The 27,926-nt window shown below is 43.6% G+C and overlaps 1 protein-coding gene across 2 annotated transcripts; it reads right to left on the reverse strand.

Annotated features, from left to right (window-relative positions):
* Nucleotides 1-961: 961 nt before the first annotated feature.
* CTNNB1 (catenin beta 1) lies at nucleotides 962-22,906 on the reverse strand. 2 transcript variants are annotated; one of them, XM_042816813.1, is made up of 17 exons: nucleotides 22,801-22,899; nucleotides 21,900-22,054; nucleotides 9,494-9,554; nucleotides 8,778-9,005; nucleotides 8,389-8,642; nucleotides 8,056-8,294; nucleotides 7,770-7,971; nucleotides 7,304-7,448; nucleotides 6,708-6,811; nucleotides 6,290-6,628; nucleotides 5,867-6,025; nucleotides 4,944-5,063; nucleotides 4,651-4,801; nucleotides 4,437-4,558; nucleotides 3,019-3,079; nucleotides 2,046-2,266; nucleotides 962-1,742 (listed from the first exon to the last, which is right to left on the reverse strand). In XM_042816813.1, exons 3-16 carry the CDS (start codon nucleotides 9,504-9,506, stop codon nucleotides 2,058-2,060), a joined length of 2,346 nt encoding a protein of 781 aa, XP_042672747.1. In that variant the 5' UTR covers nucleotides 9,507-9,554; nucleotides 21,900-22,054; nucleotides 22,801-22,899; the 3' UTR covers nucleotides 962-1,742; nucleotides 2,046-2,057. The 2 variants fall into 2 exon arrangements, with proteins under 2 accessions (XP_042672747.1, XP_042672746.1); XM_042816812.1 differs by lacking the exon at nucleotides 21,900-22,054 and having other exon boundaries at nucleotides 22,801-22,906.
* Between the last annotated feature and the right edge of the window lie 5,020 nt (nucleotides 22,907-27,926).

Raw genomic sequence — 27,926 nt, forward strand, 5'->3', positions numbered from 1 at the left:
GGAGGCAAGCCAACAACACAAGGTAAACAAACTGACCTCACCTTGTACTTTCTACTGGAATTGCTTTCTTACAAAACCTTTACTATCACTGTATATATCCCTTTCTAAAGCCTGACAGCTGGAATTAAGAGCTGGAGGTTTCAGAAAGGAAGAAAATCCTGCACATTATTTGGTGAAATGTTTTGTAATAACCTTCTAGTGCACATTTTGCTGGGAGGAGTGAAACTGGGTTACTCAATGAGAGGTCGCCATAGCTGCAGTTCATCTGCTCTGTAAGCAGAGGAAAGCACTTCTGTAGTTTGCTTCAGCTCTCATCTCCTTGGGATCCTACGATGAGCTGTGATCCTTTGCAGCTTTTTCCCCTTGTGATCTTCTGCTGGCAAGCTGCTGCTCTGAGGCAGGATGAGCACTCTGGGCAGAGGCTGGTGACAGCTGCAGAGTGCAGATGTGCACAGTCTATAAATTAGCCAGCAGTTTAGAACGGCATTACTCACTTCCAGCTGCACAGGTGCTGCCTCTAGAGAAAGCAAGCTGCATGTAGGTCCTATCTCAAGTGGGAAGTGAAGGCTGAGTACACCTGAAAATGAGTTAAAGCTAGGGGAATAGCTGAGAATTGTGAAGGACCTTCTCCCCCTCATGCTGACAGTATGCTTCTGACATATGCTGCTTCCTAATTTTCAATTGATTTTTTGGCCATAGGGCAGTATGTGCCTCGCAGGCCAGGCACTAAGTGTAGCTGCCTTGCTGAGGAAGCTGCTGCAGCAAAGCAGCTGCAGTTCAAGAGAAAAAATACTGCAGGAGGAAGCCTCTGTGGTTATAGCTCTGAGCTCTGAAGGACAGAATAGTCCTCAGTGGGATGGTTTCTGCCTTTGAAGTAGTGAAAGTGTTGTGCAATTTGAGAACAGGTTTTGGAAGACCTGTCAAAGCATAACTATACAGACTGAAATAATTTGACACAGAGTGAATTAAAAGTTTACTTTAATTTTGAACCATTTTATAACTGCATTTTTCTCATGAAGCATCTGTATCACAGCAGGCTACAATAACTTTGGGATAAAAGGCAACTGGTAAACTGTCCAATACAAGGTTCCAAATAAACAGTTCTTACTGGCCCCTACCCAGACATATCCCAGATAAAGTTTTTGATCAAAAACATGAAATAGATCCACCTGCTTATTTTAAGCATATTAAAAAGGAAACTAATTGGACCATTTCTATTTGTCTAGTTTTTTTATACAAAAAGGCTACACAATGTTACACTTTATTCAGAATACAGTTAGAGCGATTATGAATTAGTGTTCTACACCTTTACTCAATCCTTAAAAATTAGAAACTGCTGTAGCATGTTCACTATAACTTAATACTACGAGAGACTTAAAAAAAAACAAAACTAACAACAGTTACTGCAAAAAGAAAGGCTACTTTCAAAGCAAGCAAAGGTCAGTACCATTACAGAGATTTAAAAAAAATAATAAATTTTTAACAAGCAAGGCTAGGGTTTGATAAATTCCATCTTGCAATTCATTCTTGTGCATTCCTCATTTCTTGAATCACTCCCAAAATCCATTTGTATTATTACTCCTCGACCAAAAAGGACCAGAACAAAAAGTTTACTTCAATTGTTCCCATAGGAAACTCAGCTTGGTTAGTGTGTCAGGCACTTTCTGAGATACTAGCCCACCCCTCGAGCCCTCTCAGCAACTCTACAGGCCAATCAATGCAAGTTCATTCAGATGATACAGCTGCAAAGAAGAAAAAAAAGATTAAAATGTCAGTGTTCCTTAGTAAACAGCATTTTAACATAAAGACTGCATGAAGCTGGTGATGCACAAGACATTACAGTTAATTACTTCCACATTTAACGGCAGAAGTCAGTTTGGATTGTAGGAGTGTAGTGATTGTGTGTCTCCAGAGCTTTTTTTTTCAGTATTCTGTCACACTGGGACCCATTTAAGCCATTCCCTCCCTGCCAACCAAGTCCTGAGTCCAGTAATTCGTTTCTCTCTTTTTGTTTTGTTTTTAAATTCAAGATTGGAGCTTCTTACCTAAAGGATGATTTACAGGTCAGTATCGAACCAGGCCAACTGATTACTGTCACCTGGAGGCAGCCCATCCATAAGGTCCTGGGCATGGCCAAGATCTGGCAGCCCATCAACTGGGTAGTCAGCACCAGGGTGGTGGCCACCCATTTCATGTTCCATCATAGGGTCCATACCCAAGGCATCCTGACCGTATCCGCCAGAGTGGAAAGAACGGTAGCTAGGATCTAGGAAAGTTAAAGGTGGCAGAGGGAAAAAGAGCATAATGTTAACAGATGTTAGACGCATCAGAAGCTGCAAGTATCAGTGTGTGAGAAGATCGTTGTAGCCATCTAATTGTTTTTCTAGTTCAGCCAAGTTCAAAACGATCTGCTGCCTGCCCTTAATGACTATTCCATCGTTTGAAACAGCCTTCCAGTGTGATTCTGCAGACAAAGCACACTGCAGTCAGAAGCACGAGCAGATTCCAGCCAAGCCATTAGTCTGCACAATCAACAGTACTAAAATCCAACAATACTACAGCAAAACCGGGCTACGAGACTGCAGACTTTCTTCTGAAAGACTAGTCAAAAATAGCTCAGAACCCGTGGGGATAGGCTTGAGTTTAAGTCTACAGACACTTAAAGACTAATATATACAGTACCAACATTTGTTTTAAAGAAAACTGCACTTTTGGAATTGTCAAGTCCATCTGTAAAGGATTTAAAAGATTTCTGGAAACAGTAGCTCAGTGGGAGATTCTCTTGCAAGACTCAGACAAGCAACACCAATTTTGCACATTCATATGGCTCCCATTTCAGTGCAGCCAGAGGTGTTGCAGAAACTGCTTATTTGAGCTGGCAGTTCCCCATCTGCCTGTCAGTTTGCAATATCTTGCTGAAGAGTAATTCACTCTTAAGTCATTTGCAGTTCTCCTTTACAGTCAGTGACTTGACTTTATTCAGCTTAAGCTTAGTCAAGGGGAATGGAACAGACATACCATCTGGGCGGTATCCAAGAGGCTCTCCCTGGGCACCAATGTCAAGTCCAAGATCCGCTGTCTAGATGTGCACAGAAAGTTACAGAACGGTTTTAATGTCAGCTCTTAGGGCCAACGCTAGTAATTGAATTTAAGAAATTCTAAAGCTTGCCACAAATCCTTTTTTAGCAACTCTTCTGCACTGCACACAGCAGTATTACACTTCTGTGAACGTGAAATGTCTTTTCATCCAAGCATCTGCACCCACTGTCTAACAGCCCTATTTAGAGACAGGAGCCATAATCACTGGAAAGAGACTTCTGTTTGGGAACAAGTAGGAAGAGGCAGGTCTGGGAGCACTGCTCTGGTATACCCACCCAACCTCTGTGAGTCAGCTGGATAGAGATTCCTGAGCTAGCGACAGAGCACTTAGTTCCCACTGCACTTCTCCTGGTCTGTCAAATTACTGAACTGCATCTCTGCAGTGTAATGAAACAACCTGTATTTCAAAGAGATCTTCCATTTTTGCTTTTTTTCCTCATGTTACTATGTTAGACGGATACAGACTTTAGGAAATCAGAAATGAGCATTTAAATACTACAAGTCAAAGGCTGCTACCTATTATCAAGATAAAACTCCTGAACCTCAAGGATCTGGGGAAAGACAGACTTAGTGAAACATGCCCCAAAGGCAGTTTTCAGTCTCAATTCACTGTGCAGGACTTTAAGCATGAAAAAAACTTCATGTGATAGCTTGCAAATACTTCCAAGTCTGAGAGCTCAATTCTCAACTAAGGAGAACACAAACGACATACCCACACCAAGCTTCTTAGTCCTACAGGGTTTGCTAAGAGTTCTTACAGGATAATGGTATGGTTATGCTTTGTATCCTATCATTCTTTCCTCAGCATTTGCCACCAGAATTCATCAGGTTTGAACAATCTGCAAAAAGTGGCTGAAATTCCTAGAGGTTACTGCCGAGCTGTCCTTTGAAATCAGAAGCAGCACAGAGACGTACAGAATTCTTATACACAGCTTTACACAGAGCAAAACGAGATTTAGAAACTTCAGACTCTTCCTATCTGAAAAGAAAGCACTAAAGTAGCAGCTCTAAGACTGCTCATTCTTCATTCTACTTGAGCAACTCAGTAGTCTTAGAAGGGTTTCCTGCCCTATGCAGTAGATTCCCAAGACTGTCAGCATCACCTGTTTATGAATAAATTGTTCTCCTAGGACAACAGTAAGCACTTGAAGCTTGCCTAATTTTCTGCAAATCTATGAGCACGTGTTCACTGAACCTGAACATGCAGAGTAACGAAGCTACAGACGTGTAAAACTGAACCCGTATCACTGATGGCATCTACACTTCACTACTGGAAGGAGGGGGGACTTGAAAGTGAAGTCTGCCCAAGGTGCCATTCATACAGGGACACAACTCACCTCGTTCCAAGCCATTGGCTCAGTCCGGAACAGGGAGCTTGTCAGTTCAACTGAAAGTCGCTTCTTGTAGTCTTGTGGTTTGTCCTCAGACATTCTGAACAGCACTGCAGCTGCATATGTTGCTATTAAAAGAAGCAAATTTAGTCAACATCAATTCTTCTAGCAACTTTTCTAACTTAAAGTATGAAACTTCTTTTTTTTTAAGTTCACTTACCAACACCCTCATTCCTAGAATGAAGCAGTTCTGTTAAAGGGGCAGTTGCACCTTCAGCTTCAATTGCTTCAGCTGCTTCCTTGTCTTGGGCAAGTTCACAAAGTACACCCGCAGCTACTCTCTGGATATTCTCAATGGGGGAGTACAACAACTGCAATCAAAACACAGGGTTTCTTTTAACTCTTCTGTCTGAAAAGTACAATGCAAATTAGCAGTTCTACCACCAAAGCATTGGAGCAGTTATACTAGTTTTTCTAGTATTTACTACAGCATTTTGTTGAGCTCCCGCTTACCTGCACAAATAGTGGAATGGTATTTAGACCCCTGATTACAATTCGATTGTGAACATCACGTGCAAGAATATGCAGGGCTCCAGTGCAGCCCTCAACGATTTCCTCCATGCGCACACCCTCCTAAGTTGGGGAAAGAAAAGGCATTTCAGCTGAGATCTTGAACACTATCTTCTAAAACAACTGTCAGCAAGCTGATCATTATCAAAGAATCAGCCAAACTCATCTCCTGCACACACATTCCTCCCCCAGCAGGCCTCAGTACTCACTACCTACTGCTACCTTCCAGCTTAACATCCCTGCTAAGACCTGGCCTAGTTTATCCAGCTAAATTCAGTGAGTGAAGCATTTCAGTGGAACATCTTCCTGTGTTCTCATTTTTATCCCAGCCCATTATAAACTTGATGTCTGACAATACTGTTGTTTTTTTTCCCAAGCTGAATTCGCTTGGCCTTTTACTAGGTTTGAAAGTGCTACTCGGTGATTAAGAGGCCCTGACTGTATTAACTACAGTCCTGTACCAGTAGGTAGTGCTTCCTTTTGCCTATGCTAATGTAACTTCCCCTTTGTCACCATGTTTTAACAGGGGGAGGGAAAAATCAAGACTGATCCTGCCACACTGACCTAGTATGTTAATTATGGAGCCCGTGCAATTTCTCTGTACTGGTACAGCCCTAAGCATGAGAATATGCATTAAGCTGTGACAACATTCCAAAATTCATAGTTCCAACAAGGAAGGAACTTCCTCGTAAAGAACTACTCTCTTTGCCAGGGTAGGCAAAACCAGTATTTCTACAATCTGCTGCATTCAGGAACACTTCAGATCTGCCAAAGCAGAACGATCAGCATACCAACAGAGTAACACAAACCAGAGCAAATGTTAAGAAAACAGCTCTTTAGGTCTGTAGTTCCTGGTGGCCACTTACCACAAACTGCTGTTGTGTTCCACCCATGGAAGTACGTCGCTGGGTATCCTGATGTGCTCTGACCAGCAGCTGAACTAGCCGTGGGATGGCACCCTGTTCACGCAGCGGGGCATGGTTTGCAGGGCAGAGCGCGAGATTGCGAATCAACCCAACAGTAGCCTGCAGTTCAGAAAGGAGGTGGGGAATAAGAGAACGTAAGGGGTGTGTTTGCTATTTAGCACTTTGTTTGTTATTAAATCAGTTGGTCCCAAACAGTTGGATCTCGGTAAGAGACAACTCGAAAGCTGCTCGTTTGAAGCAGCCTTTCCATCAGACAAGTTATGTTCTCCAACGCCTCAGAAACACAGTATTTTTCTCAGTTAATGTTACATTAAAAAGGCACTGGTTTTCAGCACTGACAGACATCAGCCATTATTTATTTACCTTGATCAAAGGCCAGTGTGAGGGTGGGTGCAACAGTTTAACCACCACTGGCAGTCCATAATGGAGACGTACTGCATTCTGAGCCATTTCAGCTTCCTGATGTCTGCTGGTGAGGTGACGGAGCGCACAAATAGCAGGTTCTGTGATGTCTTCCCTGTCACCAGCTCGAAGAACTGTGCGCACAAGAGCCTCGATGCCACCAACCTGGCAGACCATCATCTTGTTCTTGTAATTGTTGCAAGTAAGATTAGAAAGGATTCCGGCAGCACAAGTCACAACATTAATATCATCTGATCCTAAAAGCTGAACAAGAGTTCCTAGAAGGCCTTCCATTCCCTCCTGCAAAAAGAGTAAAAGAAAGTTTAGTCTCTTCCCTCTCCCACTATTTTGATCCTGATCCCTTAGAAGGCCCATTTACCTGCTTGGTTGCTGCATCTGACAAATTTCTCAGAGTCCAGAGACAGTTCTGGACAAGACGCTGACTTGGATCTGTAAGGTGGAGTCCTAAAGCTTGCATTCCACCTAGAAGAAAATGGTACATGTTTGTCACTCACTGTTACTCAAATGCTCACCTTGTAAATGGAATAATTTTTCTCACAATATCTCACAAGCTTCTGGTTCTTTCTTTGGATTGGTACCCTACTATGCCTAGACCCTTACCCTTCAATACATACGAAGAAAAAAAGCTGTGATTCTCTTTGTGATGTTGACTTAAAATGTATTAATATTCTAAGGAGACAATTCTGACAACATTCAGCCATAAAGGCACATAGCTAATTCCACAGCAGACTTAATAAAACCAGACTGTCTTTTATACTTCTGCACACTTAAGGCCTCTAAAACTAGTTATAAATCAAAAGACCAACTGTGTTTAATTTCCAACGCTGGCAAGCTTCTGTTCTTGTTAATGCAGAATGTACTGATTCTGAAGTCCAGTATACATTTATTTAAAAAAAAAGGAGAAGAGGGGAAAGGAAAGGGGAAAGGAGAAAGAGGTACAAGGAATGTACTTACCAGCCTCAACAATAGCAGGTTTGTTGCTGGAGCAGACTGACAACACCTTCAGCACCCTACTCGTGGTCCACAATAGTTTCTCATAAGTATAGGTCCTCATTATGTTTACTAGAGCTTGGGGTCCACCACTTGCCAGAATAATCAGCTGAAAGACAGCAGAAATATAGCAATATAGCACTTATCTGTCACCTCCTGGTCATGCGAGTAGGCTGGCTTGCACAGACCGTGTGCTACAGATCTCTAAAAAAACAACTACTGGTCAGTTCTGTAAACTGTTTGACCATGAACACTTCCACAAAATAGCATCCTTCTTTCAAGGCCAGAACTGACTGGCAAACTGCTCGGCAATTGACAAAATCCTTAACTTGACATGGGATTCAGAACAAAGACATCAGTACACAAGATCCTTTAAGGCCATCCTTAGCAAGTTGCTCATTAGAAGAGGTTCAAGAGCTGAATCACTTACCTTACTTTCTTGATTGCCATAGGCTAAAATCTGAAGACAGTCTGTCGTGATGGCCAAGAATTTAACGTTTGTCTTGTTGAGCAGGGCAACCATTTTTTGCAGCCCTCCAGCCAGACGGACTGCCATTTTGGCTCCTTCCTGATGTAACAGGAGATTGTGAAGAGTTGTAATGGCATAGAACAACACAGAATCCACTGGAGACCTACAAAAGGAAAAGCCTGATGAGTATCCGGATCTACCACCAACAGCTCAAAGTCACAAATTACTGTCTCAGCAATCCACATACCCAAGCATTTTAACCAAGGCGGGGATGCCTCCTGATTTGAAGATTGCCAACAAGCCTTCACGGTGATGTGAGAGATTGTGTAGCGTGCCTGCAGTACAACGGGCTGTTTCCACATCGTTCGTATTCTGCATGGTACGTACAATTGCAGACACCATTTGAGGAGACCTCATGATAGCGTGGCGAGATGCTTCCTTTTTGGATAGCTGATGAACCATAACCGCAGCCTTGTTTACCACCACCTACAGGAGTATGGAAAGAAAGCTTCTGTGTAAGGACATCAACAGATCCCCACAGGCACGCTAGACCAAAGTTAACAAAATATGAAATACTTACCTGGTCCTCATCATTCAACAGTTTGGTCAGTTCTGGGATTGCACGAGTTGCAAGTTCAGCGTCATCCTGATAGTTTATCAAATTAACAACGGCATGTTTCAGCATCTGGGATGGCTCAGCCAGGCGCTGCACATTAGTTGGATGGGCAGCATCAAATTGTGTGGATGGGATTTGCATTCCTTCATCCAGTGTTTCAGGGAACATAGCTGCACGCACTCTCTGAGCTCTAGTCATTGCATATTGGCCATCAATATCTGAAAACCAAGGTAAGTATGTCTTTAACTCAAAAAGGAATAATATTCCTCTAGATTAATAATAATTCAGTATTGACGTTTCTGTATTATTAAGCTGCACGTCTAAACAAGCTGGTGTAGTAGAGAAGGCCTTACCAGCAACTTGCTCCTGGGTAAAGGACTGAGAGAACCCTTGCTCCCACTCATACAGGACTTGTGTTGTGTCCACATCTTCCTCTTCAGGATTTCCTTTGCCACTCAAAGACGGAGCAGTTGTTGTGGCACCGGAATGGATACCAGAGTCCAGATACGACTGCTGCTGCCAATGACTGACTGCAGCTTTTCTGTCTGGCTCCATGGCCATATCCAACTCCATCAAGTCAGCTGTAACAAATCATTGAACAATTTGGTTTAGTTGAATTACTCCAACATGTATTAGTCCTTCAAAAAATAACTAGGATTCCACAGTAAAATAAACTGTTAAAAAGAGCTACCTCAGCCCAGCTGAGTCTAGCACAGAAAATGAGACAGCCATTTTAAACTGAGGCATTATACCAGTGCAGACATTTATAAGCCTGACTAGCAGACAGAGCAATCACTGTTGTTGGGACTTAAGACTGCTGCTTAAAGGCTCCCTTTCCACATCATATGATTAGGTACCTGGCCATACTTAGGTGACTCAAAACATTTACGATGACAAAACTCTTTGCAGGCTGAAGTTACTGTGGTAAGATTAATTGCTGCAATACAGTAAGCATTATTCTATTCAAGAGACTTAGAAAAGATAAAAAGGAAAGTAAGGAGCCAGTTTAACTCTTCTTTATTACAACTGGTAGAGTCTAATAAAAAATTAAGTGTAATAAATTATATACCTTGGGTTGCCATGTTCCTTGCTGTGCTCCCGGAACTCTTTCTTGCTACCTTTCAGAGACTCTAAAAAAGAGCAAGAGTAGAACTTATTAAACACTAATCAGAGCTAGTAAGACAGGATTTCATATTCCAACAGTAGAACTGCAATCTAAAGCTTACACATATTGCCACGTCAATGCTACAGAGAGTATATCAGTGCTAATTAGCAACCCCCCTATGGACACAGAAGAATGAGATATATCACCCAGACTTCTGGCAGACTGTATGTAAGAGACATTCACTTCTGCCCAAGATGTGCTGCAGAGACAATGGCTAAACACTGGAATTGCTCATTCCCTTCTCACTCTGAAGATATTAGCGAAACTGCTTGATACGGGGCTACAATAAGGATTTCTGCCAGGAAAGCTTAACGACCATTTAAGGCAATCTACCATCATTTCAGTGTTACAAAAAATTGTAACTGAACCTCCTTCTTCACTTACCACAAGAAAAAAGGCTTCTTTCTATATAAAATACATTTTTTGTGAACTTAAAATGGAAAACTGAACCAGGTTTGAAAATCAAGAACTCTGCTTCAGTTGCACTCATTAAGTCGCCAATTTTTTTTTTTTTTTCTGAAATCCAAGGCACAGGAAGCTGAGCTATGATTAAATCTTGTATCAAATCTCGTATGCACATCCTTTTAATATCACCACACACTACCGAAGTACTTGTACCATACATTTGTAGCTCTCTCCTCGTTAACACAGACGGAGAAACTCAAGGCTGCTACTTTACAGTGGTCAGTCAAAGCTGTTGTGCTTTTATTTGCTCCCCTTCCCCATGCAGTCCAACTCTGGGGGACTGTTGTCTCCATTGTATTAGGGGTTTTTTTTGTTACTAGTCTGTATCAGTTTTATTGGAGGGTTGTTTGTTTTTTTTTCCAGCACAAACACAGTGCTGATGACAGCCTTTTCTGGGAACTAGCCAAGCAGAAACATTTGTAGTGGTAACTAGTGCAGAGAGCAAAACCATCTCTTCCAGCAATCAGCTTTCAGTGTATGTTCGGTGTTAGAGCTATGCTGATCAAAACATTCCTAGACAATGAAGTAACGGCAAGGACAGGTCTGCTGTACTGTGTCAGGAGAACAAAGTCCATTTGACGCTTTATTTGTGTAAAGACAGACTTAGCAGTTTAAGGATTTCCTTCAGGAGCAGCTTTTAGAAAATGATAATTCAACAGAAGACAGGCCTGCAGTTTCAGGGCTCTCAGTGAATCGACTACGCAATGCTGAGGCAACGCTGTGTTTTGCTGTCTGAGCCACTTGCAGGATACCCCAAGCAGTTCCTGAGCAAACCCATTACTCTGCTGCACAAACGCCAGTGCTGCCTGTCCTGACTTAGTGCTCCCACCATTTCTGGCAGCAGCCCTTTCCTGACTCTTTTAAAATGGACAGCAGATTTGCCTCTTTAGCAGATAAGCAGCATGGAGCTGATTTAAGATACAACACAACATACAGTAAATATGCTGCTAAGCAGTAGGAAATGCTGACGTTTCCAAATGGATCCTATTCTGTAGCCTTGAGGAGACGAGCTGCTTCAGTCTGCTTCACACATTCCACTACCTCAAATGCTGCAAAACAATTCTTTCCAGATGCTGCTAAGAGTTTGGGAGTAAGCGCTGGTAAAGAAAGGGAAAGAGAAACTAACTCAAGCTATCACTTCACCATTAATAAGTAAGTTCTCCTGGCTGTCTAAGTCAGCAGAAGTGCCGATACGACACCCTGACAGCACGCAAGCTCATGCATTATTTTGCCAGCCCCAGTAACACTTTCCACGCAGACAGAAGCAGAACAGTATTGAAGGTAATCTGCTATGCTCAATATCCTTTGCACAAAAGATCAATGCTGACTGTAAGCTCCCTTGCCTGCTCTGCTAATAAGAAACCAATCACCAGATTAGTTCCAAAGTTACTCCAGTAGATGAATAGCCAAGAGCACCAAGACAGTCAGTACCACCTCACATTCAAATATGCAATGGGGAGCTTGGGGAGAACGCACATCACTTCCTTCTGCTATTGAACTCTGCACAAAGGAAGGCAGCTCGTTTACAGCAACTGCACTCCAAAATGGCTCACTTTCAACATCCTGAAGAAATCAGACGAGCAGCAGTACTGATCCAACAAAGCACATCAGTCAGTGTACAGCAATAACATTTAAAAATGAAGCTGAAGAACACCTGCAGGTTAGCAGTGACAACAGAGTAAAGCATTCAGAGCTGCATTACCAGCCAGATACAGCGTGACTTTGAAGCGCTGACCTTAGATCAGCCTGCTTACCGCACCTCAAAGTTTCTAACTTCCTAATCTGCATTTCATACAACCATAAAGCCCCCCAGCACTTCCAGCCAGCATTCCAAATTTAGATGTGAAATTGGATTTAATCCTCAAAGTTAAAAATAACCACAGATTAAAGCCAGCCAGGGAAAAGCAGTATGTTCTGACTGCTTTTAGGGTTTCGGCAACTGAATGTTCTTCTGTATTTCGCTTCCTACTCTGTTCTCTCCCTACGAGGGGTTCAACAGAGCCCAGGCAAGCTGATGACTCCTCCCAGTGTGTATCACTAAGCAAACTGCTGCCTCTGACAGCAACAACCCCAGCCTAGGTGCAAAGGTTTGTGCTGTTACCTCTCCATGAGGTAACAATGATCCATGAAAGCGGATCATTGAGGGAAAGGTAAACAAACCGGAAAATCCCAACCCTGCAAAGATCATGAGGCTCCTTTACATCGAGCTCCTCCTCAGGCTTCCTGGAGACAGGACTAGAAACACTGCATTGTCAAGGTCACGGATCTGAATCATCAGGAAGAAAAAGGATTTAATGCATCTCAGAAACGAATATTAGCATCATAGCAAACTTCCGTAGCCCTCACTAGTTTTACTGAGTGCCTACTGCCAGAATTCAGGCCTGAATTCCTTGAAGTATCATGTTATGCACAACATATATCCACATGGCTGCATTACCAATGGTTAGTTCTATTAACCTCTTACAAACCTCCATCAGGACATCAATTTATAGACATCAATTTATTTAGTGAGCACCGTCAGCTCCAGCTTTTAATGGACTTTTATAATGAACATGCACCAATTTTCTCGTGAGGAGTACTAACAAGGCACTGCACTGGACTGCACCACGTACCCTCAGTCCCATGCATGCATTTGAGATCTTCTGTGAGTAGAACAAGTTTAACTTGAAAAAAGAGTAATTCAAATTCCTCTGTTCTCAAGGAATGAAAGATGAGGAATATTTTAATGATCGATCAACCTTTGGCATTAACTTCTCATTTTCAAGGACAGTGTATGCCAAGCAGGTAAATGATCAGTCAGCTTCAATGAAACCTAATTCTCTTTCTAAAGAGAAGCAGCTCCAGCAGGACACAAAGCACACAGAATTGTTTACTTTTGCTGTCCTACACATGGAGAGAATTAGGAGAAAAGCCTGCTGCAGGAGGCAAGTACCAGCCTGGTGTTTACCTGCCTGCTACATTAAGACAACACCATTTGCAACTTTTCTGTACTTTGTCTAAAATAAACTCACTTTCATTGTCAATCTCCTAGCCTGCACAACAGCTCATATTTGCAGCTGATATTAAACAAAGTATTTCCACCTTCTTTCAAGGTTATTGCCTTCATCTGAATAGAAAACCTTCATTAAAATTGACTCCATTTATGCCTGGCAGATGTGATAACCTACAAACTGGGTAAGTGCTTAAGCTGAATAACAAAGTTTTTAAGTCTTTCAGAAATCTTTTGTTTGAAAGCAGCATTTTGGAAAGCCTGATATGGGAAAGGAAGTCGATCCCCATCATTTGACCTATTAAATCCCCATCGATTGACCTATTTAAAGCCTACTGCCCATGCTCTCACAATCCATGTCTCATTTAGAACCGACTACAGAGCCGCATCTTTAAATTAACCATCAGCACCAAATGTCACAAAGACTTTCTTGCTTAGAACAAGCAAATCTTCATCTCATAATGAAATTGCAGCAGTTAAAATCACGGCTCACACCTACAACTGAAGAAGAGAAGTACATGCAATGACAGTTTTCTGCTGGAAGCTTTCTTTGGGTCTAATTTTGTGATCTGCCTCTTTTACCACATTTAATATGAAAATACTTCTTCGCTCTTTCCTCCAGTTTTTATTTTTACCAAGGAAAAGCTGGCCCACACTTCTCTCCCCCAGTTTTAACTTCAGCTGCACAACCTTGCAGCAGGCAGGCCTACTTCCACTGCTTTTAGTCACACAGAGACACGATCCAACTGAGATACACACTTCAGTATTGATTTCAAATAGCACTGAACTGATGAACAGGAAGCCTAGAACAAGTTGAAACTTGTTTCTTTCTCCTCCATAGGGGAATCCCATCATTTTAGCTCCTTTGTCCATCTCCGAATGTTTAACATCCATTGGGACGTGGTGCTCAGGGACATGATTTAGCAGAGAATTGTTAGTACGGTTAGGTTGTGGTTGGACCTGATGCTTGTTAAGGACTCCTCCACCCTGAGAGATTCTATCATGCTATTTAAAAGCTACAAGGGACCTAAAAAAACTGATTCACCTACAGAGAAAAACACGTACAGCAATTATGGAAAGCAATTACACTTGGATACTGGCATTCAGCTTGAAACTTTGTTGATCAAAGTAAGGGAAATACTTCAGGGACAAAGAGGTGATTGCCCCCCTCTACTCTGCTCTTGTGAGGCCCCATCTGCAGTACTGTGTCCAGGTCTGGAGCCCCCAGTACAAGACAGGGAGCTGTTGGAGAGGGTCCAGAGGGAGGCCACAAAGATGATCAGGGGACTGGAGCACCTCCCCTATGAAGACAGGCTGAGGGAGCTGGGCTTGTTCAGCCTGGAGAAAAGAAGGCTGTGGGGTGACCTCACTGAAACCTATCAGTACCTAAAGGGAGCCTACAAACAGGAGGGGAGCCAACTCCTTGAAAGGGTAGATAACAGCAAGATGAGGTTTTAAGTTGAGGGAGGGGAGTTTTAGGTTGGATGTCAGGGGGAAGTTCTTTACAGAGAAAATGGTGAGGTGCTGGAACAGCTGCCCAGAGGAGGTTGTGGATGCCCCGTCCCTGGAGGCGTTCAAGGCCAGGTTGGATGGGGCCCTGGGCAGCCTGGTCTGGTATTAAACAGGGAGGTTGGTGGCCCTGCATGTGGTGGGAGGGTGGAGATTCATGATTCTTGAGGTCCCTTCCAACCCTGTGAAATAACCTGGAACCTGAAGAGTCCATCATGCCTTGAAGTTTGAATCTATATGGATTTCCTTCAGTATCTTGAAAAGTAAAAGCTGCTCACATATTGAGCCTTAAGTTTCTAATTATTCTCTATCCCAACAGGAGGAAAAATCCTCTTCTCCCCTGTCCTTCCAAAGAGCACACAAAAAATTGAATGTGGTCAATTTCTAGCTTCCACTGAGCTCTGGGATGCTGGTTTTAAAGGTCTTTCATGTTAGGTTAATAAGAAATTCCAGGGATGCGGGTTCTGTGTATTTTAAGGAATTTCAGAAGCTCATTGTAAGAATGACAGTGGGTTTACAGACTTTGTTCTCAATGAGTAGATCTTTATTTCAGAGCAGAAACAGATAAGAAAGCTAAGCTTTATTTAAATAAATCTTTAGCATGAAACATTCTTTTAAAGGTATCAAAGTTAAAAAAAAAAAAAAAGTTTTCTCTAAATACATTCCATATCCACAAACCAAGTACCAAGTAGTATTCCCACTCTGTGTGAAGCACTGATGCTGGCAGATCTCAGTCCCCTTGACAATTCCAAGAGTAACCATCTTTGTGGTAACTGTTCGCAACAAATAGAGATGAGTTTGAAGGTAGTTACAGCCAAGCACAGGCAGGCCTTGATTAAAGCCAGATTTGTCATGCACCAGCAGTAGCTTCTGAATTGAGGAACCTTAGTTTTTCAAATTGCTCTTCAGACCGGCAGTTTATGGATGTGGACAGACAACAACCACTCTGGATCACACTGAAAAGCTGCCTCTAACAGTGGTTCAGGGCTGCAAGTAATCACATTTAAGCAAAGCAACAGACTACTTTGTTCTCAGACTGAGACAGTGAAGTTAAGGATTACCCTTATCCGTATCTGGAATCAGGATATTAATTTGACTTCATATTTCAAGCAAGCTGACTTAACACAAGATGAAAGTGTTTTGTTACAGTTTATTTGAAGATGCCCTAACAGGTCAAGCCATACAGCATGGGGAAACACCATTCATTTTTACTGCTGTGAAAAGGAAAACATACCGTGTGTCTTCACAGCCCTAGAACACGTGAACTGCCCTTCTGTTTAGGTGGTAGAAATACTCATCCAGCCCTCAATCCCCCAAGAAATGTCATGCCATGAGTCACAGCAGCCTTACTGGTTCAGTAGTTAACACACTGCAACCTCAGCTATGGCAGCAGTTTAAGAAAAAACACAACTGAGAGCTACCAAGTGACAGGAAGTCTAACTTTCTTTCTGCAGCAGGTACCACACCAAATCCAGTTTGCCAATCCTAGTCTTCAACAGAGCAAATGCATTAATGAACTTTAATCATTCCCACCAATTACCAAGGAAGGATACTTCAATCCATTGGTAAGTGCAATGTTCTATGTAAATGCAACAGAACTATCCAACTCTGATATCTCTGACAACACATTCTACTGATGCCTACAGAAAGGCGGAAGTTGCCTTGCCATCAGTGACTTTTTGTTCTTAATTTCAAGAATCAGATCACAAGTTTGACTCTTAACACAGACTATTGTGTTAAGAAAAACAGAAAATTGTTCTTCAGGTAAGCATCGGGAAATTAAGAAGCCCGAGTATTATCTGTTTCAGTGACCTCCCACAAGATTGAACAGTTTGACACCATCAAGCTTTACATATCCTTAATACATGTGGAAAGAGGCAACAAGCAAGCTCAAGTAACCTATGGGCAGTATTTAAATGGAGAAGGGGTACCTGAAACACACAAAGATCAATCAGCTAACGCTCAATAAAAGTTCTTTGCTTTTTACCATATCCCATCTTGTTACTCTATCTCCTCCTCCCTCCCCCCAGATTTCTAGCCCTTGCCTTCTGCCTTGGAAGTTATCTAAAGGCTCCCTGCGCAAAAAGCAGGTTGGCCTCTATACACTAACTCTTGTAGGAGTTCGTTAGATGCCACATCACAAAATGAAGCATTACACTATTCTATTTTCAGTCATCTCAGCAATCTAAGGCCAATTAAGAGCACTGAGTTTCTATGCACATGCTCATTATCTACAGCAAGCAGCAGGCAAATATTTCTGTTCTTGCTTTCTTTCTCTAAGAAAGTTGATTACAAGTGCTTAAGGGAACTAAAGTCAAGGCATCTAGCTGTCCTGACTAGTTTAAACTCAAAAAAAGAAGTCAAAGACTCAGATTACATGGCCAGAAAAAGAGAGGCTCCTCCCTGAATCCATACATCCTCATGCTCACTCACAGAGGAGCAGGAAAGCTGCACACACAGCCAGATACAGCACTAGCTATCTGACGGCACAGGGCACTCACCAGCTGTACCCTTCCTCTCTAGAAGAGACAGCTATTTGGTGAAGAACCATGCCCACCCAGCTTGTCAAGTGATTAACTGTGAGCACATCAAGCTGAGTGCAGCTAAGACTACAGTGCAGTGCTCACTGCTTTCTCCTCACCCTGCTTACAGAATGCCACCCAGAAGAGTTCCAGTCTATCACTGAGGCACGATTTCAGCCACTGACCATAGTTTAGGTAATGGGAATGCATCAGGAAGACTTAGTGAGCTCCCACTGCCGAACTGGCTTTCAGCTGCAGGCACTGAATGGCTCTGGAGAGCAGCACTTCGAGTAACAGACACAGCATACAGGCCCTAGCAGCCTGTTCAATTAGCCAGGCTCTTCACAAGCAGTAAGGTTTAAGTACCCTGTTAAAAACAGCCCATTAAAAGTTCCAGTAAAGGAACACTTAACACTGGTCTGAGAGCTACTGGTCAGCCAACAAATGCTTAAGATAAGTTCCAATGTGTAAAAATGGGAGCCTGGAGAACACAGACCAATGTCAAAAGGCAATTGAATCAAAAGATAATTCAGCTTATCAGGGCACTGAGCTGGGGGGGGAAAAAAAAAAAAAAAAAAAAAAAAAAAAAACACTTTAAGAGATGAACTTTGAAGCTTCACATGCTACTGGAAAGCCTGCATATATGCCCTGCCACGTAACTAACAGTGCAAAGGCAGCACCTCCTCCGTCCACAAACTCTGCTACTTAAAGGAGCATTTCTTCTGCAGTATCTTGAATCTGATAGCACTGGATTTTATCACTTTGCTGACGTTAGTGTGTTAGGATCCACAGGAGTTATTCTGCAGGAAGTCTGTTAACATCCTTTGTGTTCAGAAATCATGGAAGTACACTCAACAGTTTCTAACATGACCTACAAATGGAATAGCCAAAGCAATCTTCTCAAAGCTACACTGTGCACTGGGATTTTGTTTGTGCTCTATAAAGACTTCTGTTGCCTCCAAGAGACAGAAGCAACAGCTGTGATCAAGCTGACTGTTGAAATCATCAGTTCATGCTTGAAAGCAATGGCTTGAGAGCATTTCACTGGCAAGTACACTGTAACACTAGCAAAATACTATAATACAGTAGTCCACATTGGCTCAAATATTTATGTCTCTTCCTCCTCTAAGAGGAGCTGATCATAATCTTAACATTTAAGATAGGATGGAAGAGACTGCATCAACTCCTTATTGAGTGCTACACATCCAGCACAGAGAAAACACAGTGTATACACCAACCACGTGACAACAGTTTGAAGCCTAGCATTAAAGGACTGCTATGACAGTTCCAAGTTTATGAACTTAATCTAGTTATGAACTTGTATTATCAACCCAATTACTCTGTCTTCATTGTTTAAATCAGCTAAGCACCACAGATGCATGCCTGTAACCTCAAAACAGTTACTAAGTCACTTCTGCTCAGCAACAGACTCAACTTGATCTACTCACCAGCAAGCAGTTCTGATGTGGGCTTTCATGCAGCATTCATTACGCTGGAGTACTTCCACAGCCAGGCAAAGCACTAAGAGAAGTTCTATCACAGATTAAAAAATCACCTCCTTTAATTTGAGGGATGCAACTATCATCTACATTATGTGTACCCCTGCCTTCCTCAGTTGGGAACAGGCTAGCATTTCTGCTAATAGTTGTACTGCTTGCGGACTTTGCTAACCTGCTCGCACCATTTGTAGATCCTGCTCCACATACCCCTGCTTTTATCAGTTCAGAATTCCTCAGTGGAAAGAGCAGTAGTCAGGACCTAACATCCTCCTTAAGTCTTAAGTAGTCACATACAGAAAACAAGCCTGCCTTGACAGCCATTTAGAGACAGTCTACAAGAACTCTGACAATCGCATCACATTTCATTTACCACTAAAGCAGCTCAGTAACAGCACACTGTCTGCTCTCAAACTTCCTGCCCAGAATGTAAAAACAACACAGTAATTCCACAGTTAATGATAGAAGGTATCAATAAGACAGACAGCCACTGTATTACAGAACTATTGCTAGACAAATGCTTTCTAAATTGCCACTGTATCTCCCTTCCTAAAGTACCCAACCATAATCTAGTTTCTCCTTCAGCTGCATAACCAACCCCAAATATGGATGTTAAACATTAATCTCAGGTTTAAGAAACCAGAGGGATTAGTCATAAATGCACTGACACCAGTGAAAGACTTATTAAATGAGTGCACATATGAACTGGTGGCCTTAGCTCGTCTGTCAGAATGGAGAAGTATTTACAATACTGCAACAAGCACTGCCTATCAAACGCACTAACGCTCAGCTCACTTTTAATTCAGACGAATTGACAATGTAACAGCATTTATCAGCACCTCTAGGATGTTAGGAGTTTTGACCACTGGAGGGCACCTGAATTGTTGCCAGGACAATACAGGAATACTTGCTACATTTGCTGCAGAGTTGGCAAACTTCTCTAATTTCTACAAATCTACTCAGCACAGCAAGTCAACCTACAAATGCTAGTTCCAGCAAATACCCTTAAAGCACACGCTTGGCATTTGCCAACTCCAATGAGTTCCAGCTAGCTCAAGCTACCTTTTAAAAGCAGGAGTCTAGGATACTAGATTAAATCCTTCAGCCTTTACATGGATGACTTTATTCCTTAAACTATAGTTTATCTAGTGTTAACTAGCAGAGCAGACATTCCATTTCTGTAATAGTGAGTCAACATGTGTTGTTTCCTAAAGCAAATGGGAACATGTTCAAAGTTCCTGTAACTAAAGTTACATGCAACTTCTGCACCCATACCTCCCAAGATGAGGGAAACAACGGACACATCTTGCTTCTGAATCAAACCCAAGTTAACCTGCAAATACTTCTCATCTACTCACACTATCACAATGGGGTTCCACACAGACAAGTACCAGCAAAAAGCATTGTAAGTTCTCTTGCACCTGAATTTTATCTGTCAGTGCAAAAAAAACCCAAACTTCTGGCTACTTATTTCCTCATCTCAAAAGAGACAAGTATATTAAGTCATGACCCTTTGGGACTATAGTCCCAACACAGCCTAGAGAAAATTCTCGCTCAGAATCAAGTATCAGAGATGGATATTAAAATTAACCAGGTAAGTTACTTTCACTGGTAACCCTAACCAATACAGTGGATAGGTCACACAGCAAAGCACCCCAATACAAGCCTTCTGACGCTTAGCCAGAAAGCCAGCAATAATGCCCTGCCCTCTTTTACCAGGAGAGTCATTTCACCTGAACAGACAAGGAAGTCACGTGCAATAGTCAGTGCCACACTGTTTGCAGAATTAGCAGGGTGCCATGGCTAAGCTGGAGTTCTTGCAGAGCCACCCAAAAAGGCAGGAGGCTCAGGATTTGCAGCCACATGCTCGAGGAGCCGTGCACAAGTCCCGGCTGCCTGCATAGTTTCTCACCAAGTCTTATCAGGCCCCATGAAGTATATGATGTTCAAGATAAGTAAGGTCAGTCCCGATTTTCCTGCCACAGTATGCAGTCTGCCAGAGTTACAGAACGAGTTTTGCTGCCCTCATCACTGCAAGCCCTGTGTTGCCAGCTTTAACCAAGTTAACAGGAGTGATTCTGATTACTGCTGTGTTTGCACACTAATCTGCCTACCAGACAGTATTCTGCAGAAACATCTTTATCCGTAAGTTTCAGACAACACATTCAGACTTCCATTCACAAAGACAGAAGATCACAATTGCTCTTTCCTGTTCCCTTATTGCTACATGCCTCTCTACTCCAAATTTCATTTAGAAGGCCACCAGTACTGACTTCTCTCCTTTACAGAAGAATTCACTTAAGTATTGTGTTCTGAAAAATGAAGCACAAACTTCTGCTGGTATTAAGTCACTAAAAACCAACATTCACCATACAAAGAAAGTCTCACCTGTGAAAGGCAGTGAGGTTTCAGGACTGAGATTCTATAAGCTGGTTGCTGACACACCAGGCAGTCACAGCAACATGCAAGCATTCATGAGAACGTACCAGGCAAGCAGCCCGGCCCATTTATTGCTTTAGCAAGAACAGGAAGCCTGGTTTGCAGGGGATGTAAAAGAACACGGCATTTGAAGAACAGACTGACTTTCTCCGATCAAGATTTGCTTACAGCAAATCCTTGCTTTTAAAAGCTCTGTTGCTTTGTCCTTTCATCAGGGTATTTCTCCTGATTTTTTCCCTACACTCTGAAATGAAGCAGTCAAACACATCAACATGAACATTCTTGGCTCCATCAATTCATAACTAAACAAATTTGTGAACTAATAGCCACAGAACAATGACATTTCCTCAGAGCTCCAGAAGAGCCCAGCACTCAATCTGATGCTTCCCGCAATGTCTGAATTTAGAGGTTTAAGACTTTTCCTGTACACTTCAGCAGCTCACTTCCAGCAGTACCAGCCGTTCCGCAGCAGACACAGCAGACAGATAACTGCAGCTGTCAGCATCTTTTATGAAGGGTGCAAGATTAACATTAGCTTCCTGCATTGTCAGTTATTGAAATTCACATTACAACTTAACCTAACAAACACCAGCGAGCTTCTCCCTCACTGCAGTTTTAAAGGCTTGCAGGAGGACCTTTCTGCCACTCAGAAGCAAATTTGTTAAGTGAAGTTTCTCTCCTGTTCGTCTGAACTTAAGGTGAAGGAAATAGCGACACATCCAGGTAGTTTCCTAGCCTGCCCTCGCCCTATTCCCAGCACACAAAGATCCTGTTTTACTAAAACCCCTCCTTGATTTCCTTCCCCCGACCTCAGCATACCAGCCCGGCCTCTTTCCATTCACCACTGCATACTTTGGGGGATGGGAGGACCACAGATGTCTGGAACGTACCGAGTGTCAGAACAATGGCCGCTCCACGAGAAAGAGATCAAGAAGTAACAGCCGACTGCAAAGATCAACACCGCTGCTCCCGAAGTCACAGCCTGCCCGCGGTACTTTCACAGCCTCTCCTCCCTTCCCAGAAACCTCTGCCGGCAATATCTCTTCTGAGAAGAGAGAATCCAATCAACTGCACGACGTCCTGCAGCGAGTTTCAGCTAAAGGATAATTTAGGGTTTGAGGACCTTTTTGAGAAACCCGCCCCAGGAGCGACCGACCGCGCACAGAAGGCGGCTTTTCAGGAGAGGGCACACACCTGGCTCTCCCGTTTCACGGGGAGTCGGAAGCGAGTTGCTCATAACGCTGCCGAGAGCGACCGCGAAGTTGTTCCCGAGCGCCTCAGCCGGGGGTAACCGCGGTCCCCAGACGGGACCCCCAGCTGCGGGGTGTCACAAACCGCACTTCGCGGACCCCCACGAGCAGCGCAAGCCCTCCAGCACATACAGGCACGCAATTAAGACTGAAAACCCACGCGGCAGCAGATCAGTTATCTCCTACCGGCTGCAGCGGCCGCGCTTAGTTCGTTACACTCGGTACGAACAAACCCACGGTTCTCCGTTCCCCACCCCCCCCCACACACACACCCCGCTGCCACAGCGACTGCGGCTCGGTGACTCCCCGAGAAACGAAAAACCCTCCCGAGAAGCTCCGAGCCCACCGAGCCTCGCCCCAGGACGCGCTTCCCGAGAGGCCCCGGGGGCCGCAGCTGCCGCCTCCCGCAGCTGTCCCGACCCCTTCCGCCCCCCCGCCCGGAGCCCCCCGCCCCAGGCGCAGTCCGGACCCCCGCGTTCCCGCTCCCTGCTGAGGGAGGGGCTCGCCCCGAGGTCCCGCAGGACGAAGCGGCAGCACTAACGTGGCACTGAGGCGAGAGCGCAGCGTCCCCCCGGGCTCCGGCTGCCGCAGCTGCTGCCGCCCGGGCGATCCCAGCCGGATCCGTCGCTCCTTCCTCGTGCCGCCCTCCTCCTCCTCCTCCTCGCTCAGCTCGCTCCCGGCTGCGTCGCCCGCCGCTGCCTCCCGTGTGGCGACCGTGCGAGGCGGCGGCGGCAGTCCCCGAGCGCCGCTGCTTGCTGCTCCCAGCACCGAACCGGGCGAGAGGCTTAAAATGGCGGCGCTCACAAGGAGGCTCTTATAGCGAGCGCCGGGCTGGCTGTATCCTGCCGCCGCGGCCGGGCCCAGCGCGCAGCATTCCACAGGCACCCAGCGCACAGGGCAGGGGGAGGAGAAATAGTGCCCGGCTCCCAGGGCGGAGGGAGACGGCGGAGGGAAGCGGCAGCAGAGAGCGGGGGGAAGGCCGCGGCGGCAGCAGCAGCAGCAGCCTGAGGGAGGGAGCGAGAGAGGGAGGGGGCGGGCGGGGGGAGGTGGCGGCGGGGACGCCGGGCTCCGGAGGTGGGGGAGAAGGGAACGAGCGAGAGAAGTTCTGCTTGAGGGGTGCGGCCGCGGAGATCGGCCTGGAGGCTGCTTCCCTGCGCCTTCTGTTTGCACGGAGATTATTATATTCAGTGTATATATATATATATATATATTTTTTTTTTTTCCTGGCTTTTAAGCACGTTTCGCAACGCACGCTCCCGATTCGCACACAGACCGACTGGGGCGCGGGGGGATAAAAGGGAGGGGGGGTGGACGGAAACGCGCTCCGCGTTTTTCTCCAGGAAGCGGGTGCTGAAGAAAAGTGGCTCGTTGTGCAATTTATTTCTGTTTGACGAAAGAAGCGAGCTGCCCCCCAGCCCCCCGCTCCTCAAACAGCCACCGGGGCCGCCTCCACTCAGCGGGGGCTGCGGGACGGCGGCGGCACGGGCTGTGAGTTATCTGCTCGCACAGTGACGCTGACGGATTTCTTTTTCCTCTCGCTGTATTCAGTAATACACAAACCGAAAAAAAAAAAAAAAAAGCCTTTTCTACAATGATTTTTGCGCGTGAACTTTCTCCCGTCGCTGCTTTTTTTAAAAAAATGGGATTCTTCCCTGTGGGGAAAAAAAAAAAATAGAAAAGAAAATAGGAGGATTTGCTGCATGCAGAACACGCCCCAACCTCCCAGGCGGCCCGGGCACCCTTCCCATCCCTATGGGGCCGCACCCCGTGCAGGGCAGGGAGGCTTGTCCCATTAAAATGGCTCTCGAAGGAGTGACTCTAATAATAACAATCTTTGATTCCTAACCGTTCCGTTGGAGGGCGTGCAGCAGTGTCCCCCTGCCAGCCTCTGGGCACCCTCAGGTCCCCACTGTAAGAGGTGAAATGTTGCCTGGATAGCCCTGTAGCTGGAGGTCCAAAGCATCCAGCTTCGTTTGTCGCTGTGTTTTCTCTCAGGACAGTTGCCTGTTTTGGTTCCACGGGCCAAAAGGAGGGTAAGAATGAGGGCAACGAGGCGGCAAGAGCTGGCAAAGCAATCGCTGGCAGTGCAGGGGCAGCAGGCTGTGAACACTGGTCGCCTTCCAGGGGAATTATCCAGTGGTGCTGCATGCCATGGAAGTGTGCAGCAATGGGCAGAAGGACCGTGCTGTTCTTGACTCCTGAAGTTTGACTCCACTTGTGGTACAAGCAAATGTTCCTGGAGTTGAGTTTGGGGCATTAACAGAGGCATGGGGGGAAGAGTTACTTTCTTTGTCCACCTCCCTTCTGCAGCTACTTCCCTGTGCAATCTTGGTAAAATCTTGTCTGCCTCGGTTTCGCCCTCTATAAAACAGGCATAACAGTCATGACAGACCTCTCCTTTTAGATGCTTGGATCAAAGGTACTATATAAGTACAAAGTGCTCCTTCTATAGGGTATTATTGCCAAATTCCCTATAAGCGATTCCATTGGGCACTTGATAACAACAGCAGAATCAGTCAGACGTCCTTGATGCATTCACTGCATGGTCCCAGATACCTTTCAGAGCCTCTTTGTGTGCCATCCCACCCCCTGAGGTCCATGAGGATGGGGCTTTTGGAGCCTGGATTCTGCAGGAGCAGGAGGGCTATGGTCCGCATCTTCTGGCCCCTGAACCGTGGACCGCTTTTCTTTTTGACCTGGTGAGGACTACTGGAACTAGCCCTTTTACAAACAGGTTTTAAACGTACAACTTTGCATATATTTATATATATAAATTCATAGCACCTATAGTACGTAGTGCTAGACTCTTGTCGAATTTTCGCTGTTTCAGTCTTGCATGGTTCATTGTCATTTTAATCTGCATTTGTTTCACTGCAGAGTGATTAGGCTGCTTTTAGATCTAGGCACACTGCTAATAGAAATTTGGTTCATTTCAGCTTTGAAATTTGTAGCTGTTAGGGAGCTAACCATTTTCTAAAATTTCACTTAAAAAAATGCCCACAAACCTACACCAGGGAAACTAATATCTTAATTGCTGGAAGTGTTGCCATTATAATTAACTCTATCATGTAATTCTGTTCTTTGTTCAATTTTAAAATTCTCTAAAAGACACATTGTTTTTATGATTTTTCAAAAATAGTGTTTTATGGTCCAGTACCAAAAATAGAAGAGCAGATGTTATATTGGATATCAGAGCGTGGGGCTTCCATGAATAAATTTGCAAACATCCCAGTTATTCTTCCTCATTTGCTCTTCTCCCCCAGCTCCCAGAAACACTGAGGGTAAATACGCAGCTTCAGAAGTTTCCTTAGAGCTCCTTTATACTTTAATAGGTTTGTTTTGGTGACTATCTGCTAGACAACATATTTTTTTTTTCAAAAGGTCAAGCAGTCTTCTAATGTGTCCATTGTGTATCCCTGCAGTAAGAAATCCTCAGTGCAAAGGAGATCTTCATGGTTAAATTTTAAAAGATAATTATTTAAATCTTTTTGTTGCAGTTTTTCCTTTTTCTTTTCTTTTCTTTTCTTTTCTTTTCTTTTCTTTTCTTTTCTTTTCTCTTCTTTATAAATTTATAACAACTATAGTACATAGTGCTAGACTCTTGTTTCCTTCCTTCCTTCTTCCTTCCTTCCTTCCTTCCTTCCTTCCTTCCTTCCTTCCTTCCTTCCTTCCTTCCTTCCTGCCTTCCTGCCTTCCTGCCTTCCTGCCTTCCTCCTTTCCTCCCTTCCTCCCTTCCTCCCTTCCTCCCTTCCTTCCTCCCTTCCTCTCTTCCTCTCTTCCTTTCTTTTTTAAAATCCTTAGCACTGCTTTTGGAGCGCCAACTTCTAACACTGTAGAAAGCAGGAAGCCCATTAAAAATAACAAACAGCTAAAGGTAAACTTAGTTGGTTTACCTTTCCCTTTCCCTTTGAAATCCTGGCATTTGGCTGTGTTTGTAAGAAACGTGGTAACAAATGAGTGGCCATAGCCTAATGTAAGGATAAAGCAAAATTACCAATTATGAAGAAACACCCAGGGCTCTGGGCCTGAATCTTTGATTTCCTGTTTGGATCTTAAAAACAAATGCATTATTGCCTTCTGACTGTGCATATTCTATGAATGTGCTGTAGAATCAACTACAGATATTTTTTCAGACACTGATAAAATGTATATGTTCACTTGTCAGCAAAAAAAAATTAAAAAAAAAAAATTGCATCATTCTGATCCATTCTCTTAAAAAAAAAAAAAAAAAAAAGGAAAATAGAAGAAACCTTTTTCCAGCAAAGTAAAGTTGTAGTATATTAAAAAAACAGTGCGTTTTCTCTTTCATACAAGCATGAAGTGGAAAAGAGCAGAGATGCCTGCAATATTTAAGCATTCTGAGATACAAGACTAATCAATGTAGCTCCTGCCACATACTTGAGAACTGCAGTTTATTAATACATGTGTTTTTGCTCTGTTAAACAAATAGTCATGCCACTCAAGTTCAGTTTTAATGAAAAAAAAAAAAAAAAAGAAAAAATATTCTTTATGGATAAAGGGAGAGGAATAGCCAAATTCAAAATACTGGTGAGATTTCCCTCTTCTCAAAAATGACAGAAAAAAAAAAGAAATCTGCCAGTGTGTAGCTGTAGGTCATTCAGAAGGAATGAGGGACACTAATATTAGTAAATTAGTATAGAAGATGCTGATGAAAACATCTGGTCAGCTGGTTGTATTGACATAAACTGGAGTATTCTGTGAATGTTTCAAGCTTGGAAATAGAATTATTGTTGGTCACCAATTTGATATTAAAAAAAAATAAAACAGGTAATTCTTTCCTTCAGTGTTCCTATTTTGGATTTATACCAAATATAATGCAACATACCTTAGTGTTCCCCTCTTCAATTCAGTGCACGTGAATATCTACCACAGTTTATATATCAGGTACGCTTCAGAAACTGAAAAAGTCTCCAGCTGATTTAACAGCTGAGGCATTACTCATCAGAATATCTGATTACTGGCATATTAAGCAGCAGACACTGTGGAACAGAATAAACATGAAGTACTGCATCTACCAACACATATATTTTAATTACTACTAACCAAACAAATAAACACCAGGCTGGCTTTATATTCAAGATTTAGTGCGTGATCAAGGTAAACAGAAATCTACAATATTGGTCCTTGTAAAAATGTTGTCATTAACCGGAATTTCTCAGCTCCTAAGTTTTCAATTAAAATCTCTCCGTGTGCCTGTTGTAATCATTCTGGGTCTCCTATTCCTAATTTAAAACAATGGCAGTGGTGCCCAGCCAGCCCTGCAGGAAAGCTGGCCGCAAAGGGGAAACAATGGCAGCGGCAGAGGTGTGACACCTGCCGCCTTCTCTCCTAATCAAACTTGGTCCACAAGAAACCACTGACTCTGACTCGTAACCCTTTAATTGTCAATGCTCTAACTAGAGAGCTGGATGGAGCTGTACAAAGCTGTTTTCTAAAAGATACTTGCTAAATGTTGCGTTTTTCTTTCGATAGCTTTAGGCCACATTTCCCAATTCTGAGTAATTCATTCTAATACATAGCCATAAAACATAAGATAATAAATTATTAAGGCCTGATTTTTTTTTTTTTCTGCTCAGACCAATCTGTGTTAATTACTGCGTGGTCTGAAAATACAAGCATATCGGGGCTGGAGGTTCATTTGAACAA

Source organism: Centrocercus urophasianus, unplaced genomic scaffold (assembly GCF_019232065.1).
Source record: "Centrocercus urophasianus isolate 14NV4802_14NV808 unplaced genomic scaffold, USGS_Curo_1.0 seq_16, whole genome shotgun sequence".
In the NCBI taxonomy this organism is placed as follows: domain Eukaryota; kingdom Metazoa; phylum Chordata; class Aves; order Galliformes; family Phasianidae; genus Centrocercus; species Centrocercus urophasianus.